The sequence below is a fragment of the Lacerta agilis genome, chromosome 13, assembly GCF_009819535.1.
Source record: "Lacerta agilis isolate rLacAgi1 chromosome 13, rLacAgi1.pri, whole genome shotgun sequence".
Taxonomy (NCBI): Eukaryota; Metazoa; Chordata; class Lepidosauria; order Squamata; family Lacertidae; genus Lacerta; species Lacerta agilis.
Window position 1 is genome coordinate 5,994,873 of NC_046324.1, and position 14,858 is coordinate 6,009,730.

Below are 14,858 nucleotides of genomic sequence, written 5' to 3' on the forward strand. Positions count from 1 at the left end.
TGGAAACCACTGAGCAGCATCTTCCATCTCGTTAACCCTGTATAGTCCGGCAGCATTTCAAACAACAAAACTCTGTAAAGCTCTCTCTCTCTCACACACACACACGCACACACACGCACACGCTGCATCGAACACTACCCACGGGGAATGGCTCCTGTGTGGGCTACTAGGAAGCAGCCCTTCACCCACCGCTAACGGAGCACATCCCAGGCGCCCTGAGCCAAGGAAGACAAGGGCCTGCCTCTTTCGCCAGCACCCCACACCCCCCTCACTTACTTGAGAGCCCCCTCCATGCCTCCTCCTCCTCCACCTCCTCCTCTTCCTGAAGCAAGCCCTGAGGGTCCTTCCCTTCCACTTCCATGGAGAAGGAGGGGACAAGGGCCCATGTGCTCCCATGGAACACCCCACCCCATGGAAGTGAGCCGGGGGGGGGGGAGCGCGAGCGTGCATTTCCAGGGGTCCCAATGGAGCCCCTGCCTGTGCCAGTGGCAAATCACCAGACTGGGTTGATGGGACTACCCTTGCGTTACAAAGATGATGTTACCATGGCAGTTTGAGAGAACAAAGTTATCTCAAGTTATCAAACATCAGTAACAAACGGAGTTAAGCTTCTTGTGGATGTTGCTTGGACAGCATTTCTTCACAGTGATAAATATGAAAGGTTGGGAAAAAAAGGTCAGCATAAAACATTTCCACTTTTTGTTTTTGTTTTTAAAGTCTGTATGCAAAAAATCATTTCTTTTGTTATCAGCAATTATAAAATTACAAACCCTTTCTTGAAGTAACTGCATCTGTTAAGTTATGATAGAAAAAGATCTTGGGAAGTGAGACTGAAAACGGAGTTTGCATAAAATGGAAGCAGGCAATTAGCCCAAACGTGGGGGGGGGGGGAAGAGGGAGGGGGGCTTGGTTAAGATGACGCTGGAGAGGCCACATGGTAGTTGAACAGAGACAGCTAACAGATGACTCAACTCAAAAGTCTAACATGTTATCGGGGAAACGCTTATGAGAGGAGAGACTGGGATGAGACAAAATCAACGTTTCAAAGGATGCCATTAAGCATTTGCTTTTCATTGCAGTTTTGGCACTTCATTGAAACAATTACTTATTTTTTTCCCCAAAGACCCAAACATGTAGAAAAGGTCGACAGCTCTTGGACATAACCTGGCAAATATAGTACTTTTATGTTCTGGCAAACACGGAAACAGAGTTAGTTAAACATTCCCACAGAGTTGCACACACATGCATGATTCGGATGTCGGTAACACTGGGTCAAGGGTCTTGGCGCAGACATTTTGCATTTACTCGCGAGGAGCATTCAGGCTGTTTCTTCGACGGACCGTGTTTCCGATTTGAGCCGGACAAATTCTTTTGCGACATCGTCATTGGTCCTCTGGGAAAGGATCCGCAGGATCACCAGCCCGGTCTCGTCCATGCAGATGTTTCTCAGCAGAGGGTGCCAGGCGGCACAGCTGCCCTTCTCTGCCAGGCTCCGCAGCTGTATGACAGCCATGCCAATGACCCGGTCCTCCCTGGCAAAGCAGTAATCCTTCACAGAGAGGTGAAGCTCATAGGCCCCGGGCCTTTCTTCGCTGCTCAGGAGGCTGGAGAGAGACAGGACACACACAGGGATTTACAACACTGCCCCCGCCACCGCTGCCACCAGCTACAGATGTGGGATGTAAACACAGAGCAGCCAAACCCAACACTGCTAGAGTGGACATGAAGGTAACTCAGTCCTTCAGGTTTAACTTCCTGTTTACCTGGACTGAGTTACAGGAACCAGAAGTAGGTGTGGTCTTACCTGGGAACAAGATCCCAAAGATCACTCTCCTTTTTGCCTCTTGAACAAGCAGGATGCTCTCTCTCAGCTTGCAGCTGAGAGAAGCAGAGGTGAAGCCTGTTCCCCTATGGAATCAGCTTCACCACATGTAAATATATTTATCTAAGCTTATCTGCCTCTTTGAGCCTGTACTGTAACTCATGGATGAAGAAGAAGAAGAAGAAGAAGAGTTTGGATTTGATATCCCGCTTTTCACTACCCGAAGGAGTCTCAAAGCGGCTAACATTCTCCTTTCCCTTCCTCCCCCGCAACAAACACTCTGTGAGGTGAGTGGGGCTGAGAGACTTGAAAGAAGTGTGACTAGCCCAAGGTCAACCAGCAGCTGCATGCGGAGGAGCGGAGACACGAACCCGGTTCCCCAGATAACGAGTCTACCACTCTTAACCACTACACCACACTGGCTCCCTCACTGAATGTAAGCAAACTTTTATATCTTACAATCAGTACTTTGTTGTGTCTTTATTTTTAAGAGGGAAGAAGGGGAATATACCAGGAATATATATATTTCTTATAGAGGCTTTAGCAAGCCTATGCAACCGTTTTCTGCTGTGTTTTAGAAGGGAATGTAACTCTGCTAAGTTTGGAGCTTGCTCACACAAGCTGGGATGATATATATGAAATAATATATACTCATCCACACTCTTAAACATTCCCACAACAGAGAGAGCTGAGAAGGGTCACTTACAACTGGAACGTCTCGTTATATTTGGGAGACCAGGTGTTGCTCTTTGTCTTTGTCCCGTGCTTCCGCTTCTTGTCGCTGAGGCTGGGCCCCAAGATGCAAACCTCCACGAAGGGCCGGAACATAGCGCTGGTTTGCCAGTTGAGGTTATTAATGGCGACAACTGAAAACATCAACCAGACACATGGAGGGAGAGTCAAGTGGAGCTCTAAAACATACATATATAGTGAGCTCTCTCACTATATATAAGGGTCTGGTGACTTCTGCTGTTTCAGTGTATCTGAAGAAGGGTGCATGCACAAGAAAGCTCATACCAAGAACAAACTTGGTTGGTCTTTAAGGTGCTACTGGAAGGAATTTTTTTATTTTGTTTTGACTATGGCAGACCAACACGGCTACCTACCTGTCTCTAAAAAACACACACACTTGGGGAAATACAGCTCTTCCTTGACCATTGCTCCACATGGGGATGGTCAAGAGACAGGGTCTTCCCCGTGAGGCCCCCCCCCCCCGTGAGGCCCCCTCCCTGGAGTCACATTTCCTTCTTACATCCAGATGTCAGTTGAAGATGTTCTTGCTCACCCAGGCTGATATTTTGCTGTTTTACCGCTGACAATTACACATCTCTGTGTTTTAATATTTTTTAAAATAGTAAAATTTAATATATATATATATATTAAAAGATATTTATAGCTATTTGTGGGTTTTGGGGGCTCTATTTAGTGATGCATATTGTTGCTTTATCTTTTACTAGCAGTCCTGTGCCGGAGACCTCATGCAGTTTTGAAAGGCTCTTGATTCAAGAGGACTGATTCCAAACATACAAAAGGGAATTGACTATATTAAATGGCAACAAAGTAGGGGACCGCCCAGGGGAATATACCCACTTTTCAAAGGCGGGAGGAAGTGTCATAGATTATATATTGATATCAAGATTTGCCTATAACCTTGTGTTGAAGTTCCAGGTGGGGCATAACATCTACCACTAACCTAAGCACTAGATGGTCCACCTCTTACTAAACCTATGGCTAATCTATATTTCATCCCCACCGCCAACCTGAGCCTACCTGTACCTAGAAGAATTAAATGGACTCCCATCCTCAATACCGAGTTAATCCATCTTCTTCACTCGGAAGAAGTGAAGACCATCCATTCGGCCATCATATCAGCTAATGCTGCGAGTTTGGCCCTGGAGCTATTCAAAGAGCTATCTGAGAGGCTGAAAAGCTTCCTAACATCACAAATCCTCAAAACCTCCACAAAGAGGGCAAAAGACTCAGCGAGGTGGTTTGACGCGGAGTGTAGACAAGCAAGGAAACTACTGAGACTAACATACCGCAAATATAGAAACTCCGGAGCACCTTCTCTATTTACGGCATACATCTCTTTAAGACGAAACTACAAACAAACACTAAAGAGAAAAAAAACAAAAAGCCGAGAGAACGGCATGGGGTTGTTTAGTGAACATACAGGTGCTCCTTGATATCAGGAACCACCATGCCAAATTTGGATATGAAATCTAAAGAGGTCAGTCCGGGCTCCTTTGGAGGGAAGGAGAAAACACCCTTGGCTCCAAAAAGCCTTGCCTTTGTGTTGCCTCTGGGAGAAACCTGCTGACCCCTATCACCAGCTCCCTATCATTTCTATGGAGGTTAGCTCAGGACAAGGGCTTTCCAGAGCCTGCGTGCCTTTGCCATCCTCTGAGTGATCCTCTTCAGATCCCCAAGGCAGAGCAGCTCCAAAGGCACAACCTGGCAAGGAGGAATCACCTGCCATCTGACTCGGAGAGGATGCTGTCACCTTCATGCAAAGCCAGCATATTTTGACACCCACCTTTGACGGTGACTTTATGCTCTCCGGTTCCCGGGTTTGTTGTGAGGTCCACTTGGAGATGGATCTCCCCCACTGTGTTGTTGCTTGCCTGACCTGCAGCAGAAGGAAACAAGCTCTGATTAAGTGGCAAAAGGAGCCAAGGGAGGAAGTCCCTGCGCATGGGAGAACCTGCCCACACGTTGGCGAGGCAGGTGCAGTGTTTTGTTCCGGGTGTGGGATCTTTTGTGGGGCACCAGAATGGATCCTTTGTTTCATATATTCTTCTACACATTGCCATTCTTTCCTTAATGTTTGGTCTGATTGTAATCTTAAGGCTGCTGTCATTTTTGCCAGCTCAATAAATTCACAAAGCTTATTTTGCCATTCAGTTATCGAGGGTACATTTTCCCCTTTCCAATTTTTCGCTATTAATATTCTGGCAGCAGCAATGGCATATAAAACAGTTTTTTTCTTGTCGATGGGGATGTCTATTGAAACTACAGTGGTACCTCGAGTTACATACCCTTCAGGTTTACATACGCTTCAGGTTACATACTCCGCTAACCCAGAAATAACGCTTCAGGTTAAGAACTTTGCTTCAGGATAAGAACAGAAATTGTGCTCTGGCGGCGCAATGGCAGCAGGAGGTCCCATTAGCTAAAGTGGTGCTTCAGGTTAAGAACAGTTTCAGGTTAAGAACGGAACTCCAGAACGAATTAAGTACGTAACCAGAGGTACCACTGTATACCTAGAAGGAATGCTTCTTTCTTTCATTCTGATGCAGAGTTTGGGGATCTGTGCACAGGAATCAAGTCCACTGGCTGAAATAACCAGAGACAGGATTTTTACCCCACTGGCTCTTTGTGGGGCCCAGTTCAACAACAATAGTATGCTGGCACCCACTGCAGTGGGAAGGAGGAAGGTGTGAGTGTGATGACGAGAGGAGGAATCCTGCCTGAATGTCAGTGCAACCCATGGATATGTGTGTTGTGTAGGGTCAGGGCCAAGGGTGTGTGTTTATTTGCCACCCTCAGATCCTGGCCTGAGCCTCACCAAAGGGAACCAAAAGGGGCCCCAGACCACTCTCTGCAACCAAATGGTGGTCACAAGCCACATGAGCTGCCCAAATGTCCAAAGAGGCAAATGAGCAGAGCCTCCCTGGGGATGCAATGAGAGAAGGGCTACTGCAACGATGGGGCAATGGCTAAACCATCTGAGCGAGATCAACGGCACCTTTCCCTGCCCAACCTTGACTGGAGAGTGGGAGGACCCAGCAGCAGCAGCAGCAGCCCCAGCCTTAGCCAGAACATCCTTTGAAGGGCAAGGTACGTCATTGCATGTCCCCCAGGGTCCCGGAGGTATGGGGTGTGTAATAATTTTTCCTTTATCCTCACAACAACCCAGTGAGGCTGTCCACTGTTTCCCACAGGCGAGGCTGATGGATCCAATGACCACTTGCAGGGATGTGGGGGGGGGCATGTGGGCAGGGGGGGCATGGCTGGGCTGGCATCTGAGCCGCAGTGTTCTGAAGCTAAGCCGGCTGCTCTCCCGCCACCGGTGGCAACCCTCCCCACTTCTCAGTTAACGCAGAAAAGTAAAATGCTTCCAGCTGATTGCTCCATCTGTGGAAAGGGAGCCTGCTCTAAACTCATTCATCACTGTCCAGACCCTATTTGTTAACAGAGACAATGGGGGGGGGGGGGGGGTGGGGGGAAGGAGAGCTGGGCTCAAAACTGGATGCAAAACAACATGTCAGGGACACATTTCAGCTGAAGCACCTATTCCTGGGGCGAGACAGAGAAGCTCCTGCTAATAAAACCAGATGCTTATTCTCCTTCTCAGAGTGGGGTGGAGAACGACCCCAATGTCAGATTTGTGTGTGTGTGTGTGTATGGGGGTGGGGAGGGGAATGCAAGGATTTCAGGGCCAAAGACTCTGGTGGCTAAACTGACACATATTTGACATCTGTTGCGGCTTTTTAATTCCTTATCATGTCTACAGCAGCCGTATTGATGGCTTCCCCCACCCTGCAACATGCGAAGGAAAGGGATTTGTGTCTTTGGTCGGCAGAGCAAGTGCATGGGCCCATGTCATCTTTCAAAGCAGAAGTCACTCACCATGCAGAGAATTGCACAATTGAATGGCACTACACACACACTTTTTTTTTAATCCCTCCAATTTGCATAAAATCAGAAAGGAAACCATATTTAAAATTTCTTTATCAGATCTCTTGGACAGCCTTTTGAAAAAAAAAACATGTGCTGAGAATTTACAATTGCTTGCTTTTCTTACTAGTAAAGGCTAGTTGGAAGCACGCCTATAGATATAGATATGATTCCTCAGATTTGCACAAAACCAGAAAACCACACAAGCAAAATTCAAACTGCGTATGTTACTTTGTGCACTTCCTGGGTAGTTAAAAAAAAGGAACAAACAGGGTTATTGTTTTTTTAAAAAAATAAATTTTAAAAATGTTTTGTTTTTTAAACCACTTTTTTAAAAATAAAAAAGACATGGTACATGTTCAGCTATCCGTGCCCATGCCCAGTTGGTTTTTAACTGGCATAATAGAACCAACAAATGAGAAGGCAAAAGGGAATGTCTCCTGGTATGAAGGGGGAAGAACACAGAATATTGAGGGGGCCCAGCCCCGTCCTTGAAAATTTGGGGATGCCTTGGCCCCCCTAGATGACTCCCCTGATGCATCCCTAAATCCAGTAATCTCAAGTCACAGTAAAATGGTGATCTCTGAAGGAATTGGCTTGAGGGGAGGGAGAACTTGGCTTGAGGGGAGTGCTTGAAGAAACCACACAGACTCTCTCCCTTCCAGGAAGGAACTGCCATTCCCAGCAAAAGCAGGCCCTGAAGGTGGCCAGTAGTGGCCACATGCCCTTTTCCCAGGCCAGCAAGTTATTCTTTCTGCGCTTCCTTTGGCTGCCATTGGGCTGCTGCCATGAGTATCCTATCAGGCCAAGCCTTTGTCAGTTGCTGCTCACTTACTTTGTGAGGTCTGGGTGTCAATGAACTTCTTGATCAGGACGTCTGTTGTCTGGGTGTAAAGGTTGAGGGCGTACTTGAGGGACTGCATCTCGGGACTCTTCTCCAGGTAATTCTTTTTCAGCCCATTTCCTCCGGCGTGGAAGTATTGCTGAAAACAGAAGCAGAGAGAAAGGGAGTAGGGGAGGACCGGGACACTGCGGACACCAGATCCAGGAGGTCACCTGGCCTCTGAGCTTCTTGGCTAGCCAAGGAGCCGTGAACGATCGATCGTCTCACCCTTTATGTACTCAAGCCGTGTAGGGCTTTGTATGCCTGGATCAGCACTTTGAGCTGCCAGGACCAAAAACTTCTGAGTTTTGGGGTTGTGTTTCTGTTGGGGAGGAGGATTTCTCCCCAAGGCTGCCTGGGAAATGTTGGCTTTGAAAGTGGAGAGCTTGATGGCTGCAAGTCATGTTGGTGTTACTACCTACCTACCTGCTGAATCAGAGGCAGATGCATGGAAGCCTAAATATAAGTTGCTGCTGTGGGGTGCGGTGGGGCTGCTCTTGGGTTATGCTTGTGGGCTGCCCCCCACCGCTATGGGGGAATGAGGAAGTTGGACTCGTCTAGCAGGGCTCTCCAACCATTATTGTAGAGGCAATGCCACTTTATAACACTTATTAACTTTTCAAATTTTACAAATTATTCTAAACAGCCATCAGAATAAATCTCTCCTGTTGACTTCCCTTCCATTGTGTTCTTTTCTTACCTTATAAAGCTGCAATATTACTTCTATTTTACCCATTATGTATGTTAATGACAAAATACTTAAACTGCAATTCTCACCTGCAGCTATACTTCAAATCCTGCATATGTTTTAAGATAACCATAACCTTCCTTTCAAATATTCCACAAAATATTTCCATTCTTCAAGAATTTTTTTTCTTCATTCTGTTCTTTAATTCTCACAGAACCATCTCCCATTACCTTCTGTGGATTATTTATTCAACCGATACCCCCCCTTCCTCCCAAAGAAGCCCATGGGGCCAGAGGAGGATGAGAGCCATGTTGAATACTCAGCTCCCCACTCATTTGGGTCTAACTTTATTACACAGGGGACACAACTGTCCCACATTCCAGCCGGAAAGTGGTGCGCTGATGCTCCTTTGCTTCTTTTTGTTTCACTGAAGGAACAAGAGCCAGTCAGTTTTCCCAGAGCGATTTGTGGTAGGTAGGTCAGCATTTTATTTGTTTAGCTATAAGACACAACAAGCAGAAGGAACCTTCGGAGTTGAGCCACGAATTCAGCTCTTAACTTCCTGGCCGCCGGTGCAAATGAAGGAACGGGCAAAGTAACAGAGTGATTTGTGCTCTTCCCCCACCCTCTCCGTAGAATAAATTGGGTTTCCCCAGTCACTCTGGGCGGCTTCCAACAAAAGATTAAAATACAATAGTCCTTCAGATATTAAGAGCTTCCCTAAACAGGGCTGCTCCTGCCCACCTAGCAGTTCGAAAGCATGTCAAAGTGCAAGTAGATAAATAGGTACCGCTCCAGCGGGAAGGTAAACGACATTTCCGTGCGCTGCTCTGGTTCGCCAGAAGTGGCTTAGTCATGCTGGCCACATGCCCCGGATGCTGTACGCCGGCTCCCTCGGCCAGTAAAGCAAGATGAGCGCCGCAACCCCAGTGTCGGACATGACTGGACCTAATGGTGAGGGGTCCCTTTACCTTTAAACAGGGATGCCTTCAGATGTCTTCTAAATGTCAGATAGTTGTTTATTTCCTTGACATCTGATGGGAGGGCATTCCACAGGGTTGGCGCCACTACCAAGAAGGCCCTCTGCTTGGTTCCCTGTAACCTCACTTCTCGCAGTGAGAGAACCGCCAGAAAGCCCTCAGCACTGGTCCGGGTGGAGACGATGCGGGTGGAGACGGTCCTTCAGGTATACTGGACCGAGGCCGTTTAGGGCTTTCAAGGCCAGCGCCAACACTTTGAATTGTGCTTGGAAATGTACTGGGAGCCAATGTAGGTCTTTCAAGCCCGGTGTTATGTGGTCTCAGTGGCTGCTCCCAGTCACCAGTCTAGCTGCTGCATTCTGCATGCCCAGAAGGCATGGATCCAGAGGCAATCTTGGGGACCAATGTGCAGCCGACAGAGGCCTCTGCAGCACTTCAGGACTGCTCTGGAAGGAGGCTGTCTCGGGGGGGGGGGGGCAAGCATGAGTCTCAAACCCCTCAGTGGTGACATCAGGAGATGGCAGAGGCAGAGGAGTCACTCCTAAAGCTGAGGCCTAACTTGTATGCTGCATGGTTATGCCCCTACCATGCTTTTATTTGAGCAGATCAACCCTCAAAACTAACTCAGGGTGTTCAAGGATAGCTTCTTGCCTGCATTTGGGCCAGCAATGAACAAAAAGGCAAAAACGTCGACTTTCCCACCTGCTGCCTTCCCCTGTTCAGCCCTGGCAGCTGAGGAGGAGTGTGCAGACTGGATTTTAACCTTGTGACATTCCCCATCACTTTACATGCTTCTGTCTCCCGTAAAAATCCGGGGTCAGCACATTGTTCCTTTTCTCTGGGTTCCTCCTCACTGCTTTCCAAATTTTTATTTTTTCTTGGCTTTTCTGTTTCATGTATTTAGGGATGCAGGATAAGGAGCCAGAATGGGACCCCTGAGGCTCACAGAGGTTGTTCCTGCTCTTTGCTGCAACAACTTTAGTTACTGGTGAACACAATCTGGAGCCAAATATTAACAGACTCCCTAAGTTTTGTGTGTGTGTGTGTGTGTGTGTGTGTGTGTGTGTGTGTTTATATGCATCAGAGAGAATGAGGGGAAAGCAGAAATCTGAAATGAATGGAGGCAGCTGCCCATGGCAAGAGCTCAAAAGTTATCATTCAAGGGAGACGGTCTTCAAAAGCCTGATTAAGCCATCCGAGGGTTTGGTACTCATGTCTGTGTCCCTTGAAAGAATCTGAAACATCAGTGTAAAATTGTTAGCCATTCCATCAGGCTGCCTCAGTGGGAGAGATGAGGAGCGGAAAGCTCTTTCCATCAGCTTTGCCTCCTGCCCTTGAGTGCTTTCCCTGCCAGCTGGTCATTGTAAGAGCGACCAATTAAGTACTGGCAGCTGAGATTGCTCCCCCCTTTCCTCCCTTTTCTCTTGTGTGTTGTGTTGTTTAGAGTGAGGCCTTGGGTGTCGCGTATTCCATGGATAGGGGGACGGATGGACGGGTGCTCAAGCAGGACATTTCTCTGCCGTGTTCGCCACCGCTGAAGAAACAAGTTGCTTTTCAGTTTAAATGGTGCCTTGCTTCTTCAGCGCTGCCAGCTGCCGTCGCAGCGATGTCAGTGGCACGCCCAGCTGCTTGATTGCTTCTGGATGGTGGCCAATAAGATTTAAATTGCTGGGAGGGAGAGTTAATTAGCAAGCAATTATAAATTAAAAGTGTACAATTAGACACATCTTTCTAGATAGAAGAGCAGCTCAGAAATGGAAGGGTGGCCGGAGGGAGCTTTGAAATTCATCACCCTCGATTGTTTTGAGGGAGCTGATAGCATCCGAACATGTTCACACCTAACGGTGTATTCCTCCACAACAAGAGCTTTACAGCAGGGGTGCGATAAGAACGTAGAAAAGCCTGCGGGATGAGGCCAATGACTCAACTAGTCCATCATGCTCTCACAGTGGCCAAGCAGACACCTTTGGGAAACCCTTGTGCAGAAGCACTGCTGCCTCCAACTGCGATCACAATCTACAAAGCGGCCAAATTATGCCTTGAAGGTGCTGAGTGGCAGAAAGAGCACTGAGATAAATCCCTGGGCACAAGTTTATTTGCAGCAGAAGTGGGCAAACCAACAGGAATCCAAGGTACGAGTGTGGAACAGTGCAGTGGTCCTTTTCATCCCACATTGGAATAAATATTTTAGGCATCCTGAGGTGTGGTGTGGGGGGGGGGAATCTTTATGTTAAAGATCATAGTTGAGGCTCCAGTACCTTGGCCACCTCATGAGAAGAGAAGACTCCCTAGAAAAGACCCTGATGTTGGGAAAGATGGAGGGCACAAGGAGAAGGGGATGACAGAGGATGAGATGGTTGGACAGTGTTCTCGAAGCGACTGGCATGAGTTTGGCCAAACTGCGGGAGGCAGTGGAGGATAGGGGTGCCTGGCGTGCTCTGGTCCATGGGGTCACAAAGAGTTGGACATGACTGAACAACAACAACAAGAAGAAGCTGGCCTACAGCTGATGTCATACATGACTTCATGTGTGCAGCAGGAAAGGGCGGTGCTTCAAAGGAACAATCTGGAGTGCTGGAGCAAGGTGCACGCTCATGCTGATGGTTAGGAGGAGGAACGCACCTTGCTGAAGGAGGAGGAAGAGCTTTCCCTTCAATGGAAGTCGCTTCTCCCTCCCAGTGCTTCTCTTTGAGGCCGCCCTGCTGCTCCCCTTTCCACTTCTGGAAGCAGGCAGGTAAGGAAGAAGCTAGGTGACGGTTGTTGGCAGAGGGCTGGCTCATCCCATGAACTATAGTTCAACCCACCTGCCTATCTTGTGATGTCATAACCACATCATATGATCGACAGGTGTGCTGTCCCACTCATCTGTCAAACTCAGCTCACAGGGCCAAAAAGGCTCCGCTGTCCCCCATTTGAGACATTTTTAGTCTTCGAATATAATAGCTCTATTCTCAGCTTCACAGTAAACTAATTAAAAAATAGCTCCTACTTTTTGATCACGATCTTCTATTGTACTCTTTTGAAGTCAGGTTCTTGAAAAGATCAAAGAAATAGCAGAGTATGATATTCCTTTAAAACTCAAAATAGTACTTTGGGCTTACTTAAAACGTTGCTTTTTAAGGAGGTTTTAGAACTGGTCACTTGTTTACTGTCTGCAGCTAAAACTGCCTTAGCTGCTAAACAGAAATCCTGAAACTCTCAATGTATAATGTATGGGGAGAAGTATGTACTGTATTGACAATCCCTTTCTTAACTAAGCTGACATATTACTGAAGATCAAAGGAGGATTTCCCTCAAGACAACTTTGTTAAAATGTGGGCTTGATTCACATCTCTGCCTTCATATCCATGGAATCGATTTTTGATGAAGGCTGGGATATAAATATTTTAAATAAAACAATGTAATTGGAATGTTAATTTCCAAGTAGCCTGCAATCAATCCACTGTTCTATCTTTTTGCAAGTCATGGCTTTGCAGGGCACTGTGTTGCACAGTGCAGTATTTTGTATTGTGATATTACAGCCAAATGGTAAGTCAAAGGAGCAGCAGCTCAAGGGGGAATTTGGGGACTCGATACCCTTGGCATGGTGCATGCTCCATGTCTGAATTGTCCCCTTGAGAGAAAAGGGGAAGGAGAAGGGGAAGGGGAAGGGGAAGGGGAAGGAGAAGGAGAAGGAGAAGGAGAAGGAGAAGGAGAAGGAGAAGGAGAAGGAGAAGGAGAAGGAGAAGGAGAAGTCGACCTGGGGACTCATTTCTCCAGCACCAATCAGGAACAGCCCAACCTGGGACCATCCAGCAGTTGCTGCTGGACTCCAACCCCCACATTTCCTGACCACTGGCCATGCTGGCTGCTGGGTCTTCTAGGAGATGGACTCCAACTCCAGCTGGAGGGCACCATCTTGGTTACTCATGTGGCCCCAGTTACTCCAATTCGGCAGTTTGCTGCAGAAAGGAGCTGGGAGGAGCCTTGTATGCACTTTTGCACATCTTTACCTGTTGGCTTTGCTGTCCCTTTTAAAGGCATCAGACCCTACAGATCTACTTTAGGTAGGGATTTGGAAAATACGATTTCTTCTAGTGGCATACCTGGTGGTTCCCCCGTAGCCATAGATTTTGAGAACAAGGCAGTCCTTTAAAACAGGAAATGATGCAAAATATTACCCCTCCTCGCCCCCAAGGACACTTGCTTCCTGGCTTCCCCAGTAAAAAAACTCTTCCCTCCTGCAACTGGAGTGCCACCCCCAAGACTGCAACAAACATGCAAGGCTCCAGATTCTGGTCCAAAATGTTTCAGGTCAGCTGGAGACCCACTTTTTTTAAAATGGGGAAATCAGATCCTCCACTCCTACGATTCTGGCCTTGCCGCTCTGATCCCACCACAACCACTCTGGATTAATTCTGCCGGAGCCATGGTGGCAAAGATTAATGCATCCAGCTGAGCTCCTCGACACCTGGCAGGCAAGTTGGCACCACTCCCAAAAGGGGCCCGGCGAAGAGAGTAGTTCATCATGATCTTTGAGCGAGAGCCAGTTATGTGGCAGTGGCAGCTAATTAGCCAAAGGTTGAGAAATGCAGCAGAGCAGCCGATGGAGATAGGGAGGAAACAGGACTTACTAGTGGGACACTTCTCTCCCCTACCCCAAATCTGAGTCTGCCCTGCAGAACTGGCCACTGTTGCTCACACACACAGATCAGATGGCCACAAAGCCCACTCCACGGGGCTGCCTGTGAAAGGTGCTTGGCAGTGCCAGCTGGCGTGTGTCCACTTTTCAGGACAGACTTATTCCTACTTGCACTGGTTTACAGCTTATTTCAGGACTTGAGGGTGACTCTCTTTGTGGCTGCACCTGAGCTGTGCAGTGCATTTCCTGAAAGAGGTTTGGGTGGATAGCTTCTTGCCTGAGTTTGGAGGACAGCAAAGACTCCCCTCGCCACCCCTGCTTTGAGTTTCCAATCTCGTGCTGCAGTTGCTGTGTTTTTAAACTGACCTACTTGATTTTACGCTCCTCTAGCTGCCGCTTTAAGGAATTCAAATATGCATTTGTTTTTATTTTTCACAAAATTGTTGTTGTTAATCCAGATGTTACTGTTTGGGTGTGGAAATTTCTAAAATTAACAGGAAAACTGGCTCTCTGGGTTTGCTACTTAGGCAAGAGGCAGGCCCGTCTTAGAGGGATCTGCCGCCCTGGCGCAGCGATCCCTCGGCGCCCCCAGCCTGCCGCCTCTCCGCCCGCCTCCCTCCCGCGCTGGCCGCCCCTCGGGAGGGGGGGTGGGCGAGCGGGGGATGAGAGGCGTGGCGTTGGAGCGGGCGCCCGCGCTCCGGCGGGCGGAGGATGAGGGGTGGGCGGACGGGCGCTTGCGCACCGGCGGGAGGGCGGGCTGCAAGCCGGCCGCCCTCGCCTCCCAGAGCCCCAGCTGGAGTGCTGGAAGGTCGTGCAAAGCCCCGCGCCGCTTCAGCGCTCCAGCTGGGGCTCCGGGAGGCGAGGGCGGGCGGCTTACAGCCCGCCCGCCCGCCGGCGCGCGAGTGCCTGCCTGCCCATGGGGGCGGGGGCGGGTTGGGGAGGGGGAGCCCGGTATGCCGGCGGGCTCACGGGGGCGCCCCTGGGGTGCCCTGCGCCCTGGCGCGCCGCGCCACCGGCCTCTATGGATGAGACGGCTCTGGCAAGAGGTGTCTCCCAGCCCTTCGTGGGGCTGAACTGACTGGAGGCAAGGGTTAGGCTCTCCATCCTTGAACTACAACCTCTTTCATTGTTGTGCCTAAGGCCATCTGTCCCTTGCGCAGAAAGAAGACTCCAGCCCAGCAACT

At 48.7% G+C, this 14,858-nt stretch overlaps 1 protein-coding gene across 2 annotated transcripts in view; it reads right to left on the reverse strand.

Moving 5' to 3' along the window:
* Window positions 1–1,151: 1,151 nt before the first annotated feature.
* Window positions 1,152–14,858, reverse strand: part of UNC13C (unc-13 homolog C) — a 132,441-nt gene continuing 118,734 nt past the window's right edge. For both annotated transcript variants that reach the window (XM_033166691.1, XM_033166690.1), the window contains 4 exons: window positions 7,338–7,485; window positions 4,359–4,451; window positions 2,529–2,688; window positions 1,152–1,604 (listed from right to left, as the gene is read on the reverse strand). In XM_033166691.1, coding sequence (XP_033022582.1) covers window positions 1,319–1,604; window positions 2,529–2,688; window positions 4,359–4,451; window positions 7,338–7,485 — 687 coding nt within the window. In that variant the 3' untranslated portion in view covers window positions 1,152–1,318. The remainder of the gene's footprint in view (window positions 1,605–2,528; window positions 2,689–4,358; window positions 4,452–7,337; window positions 7,486–14,858) is intronic.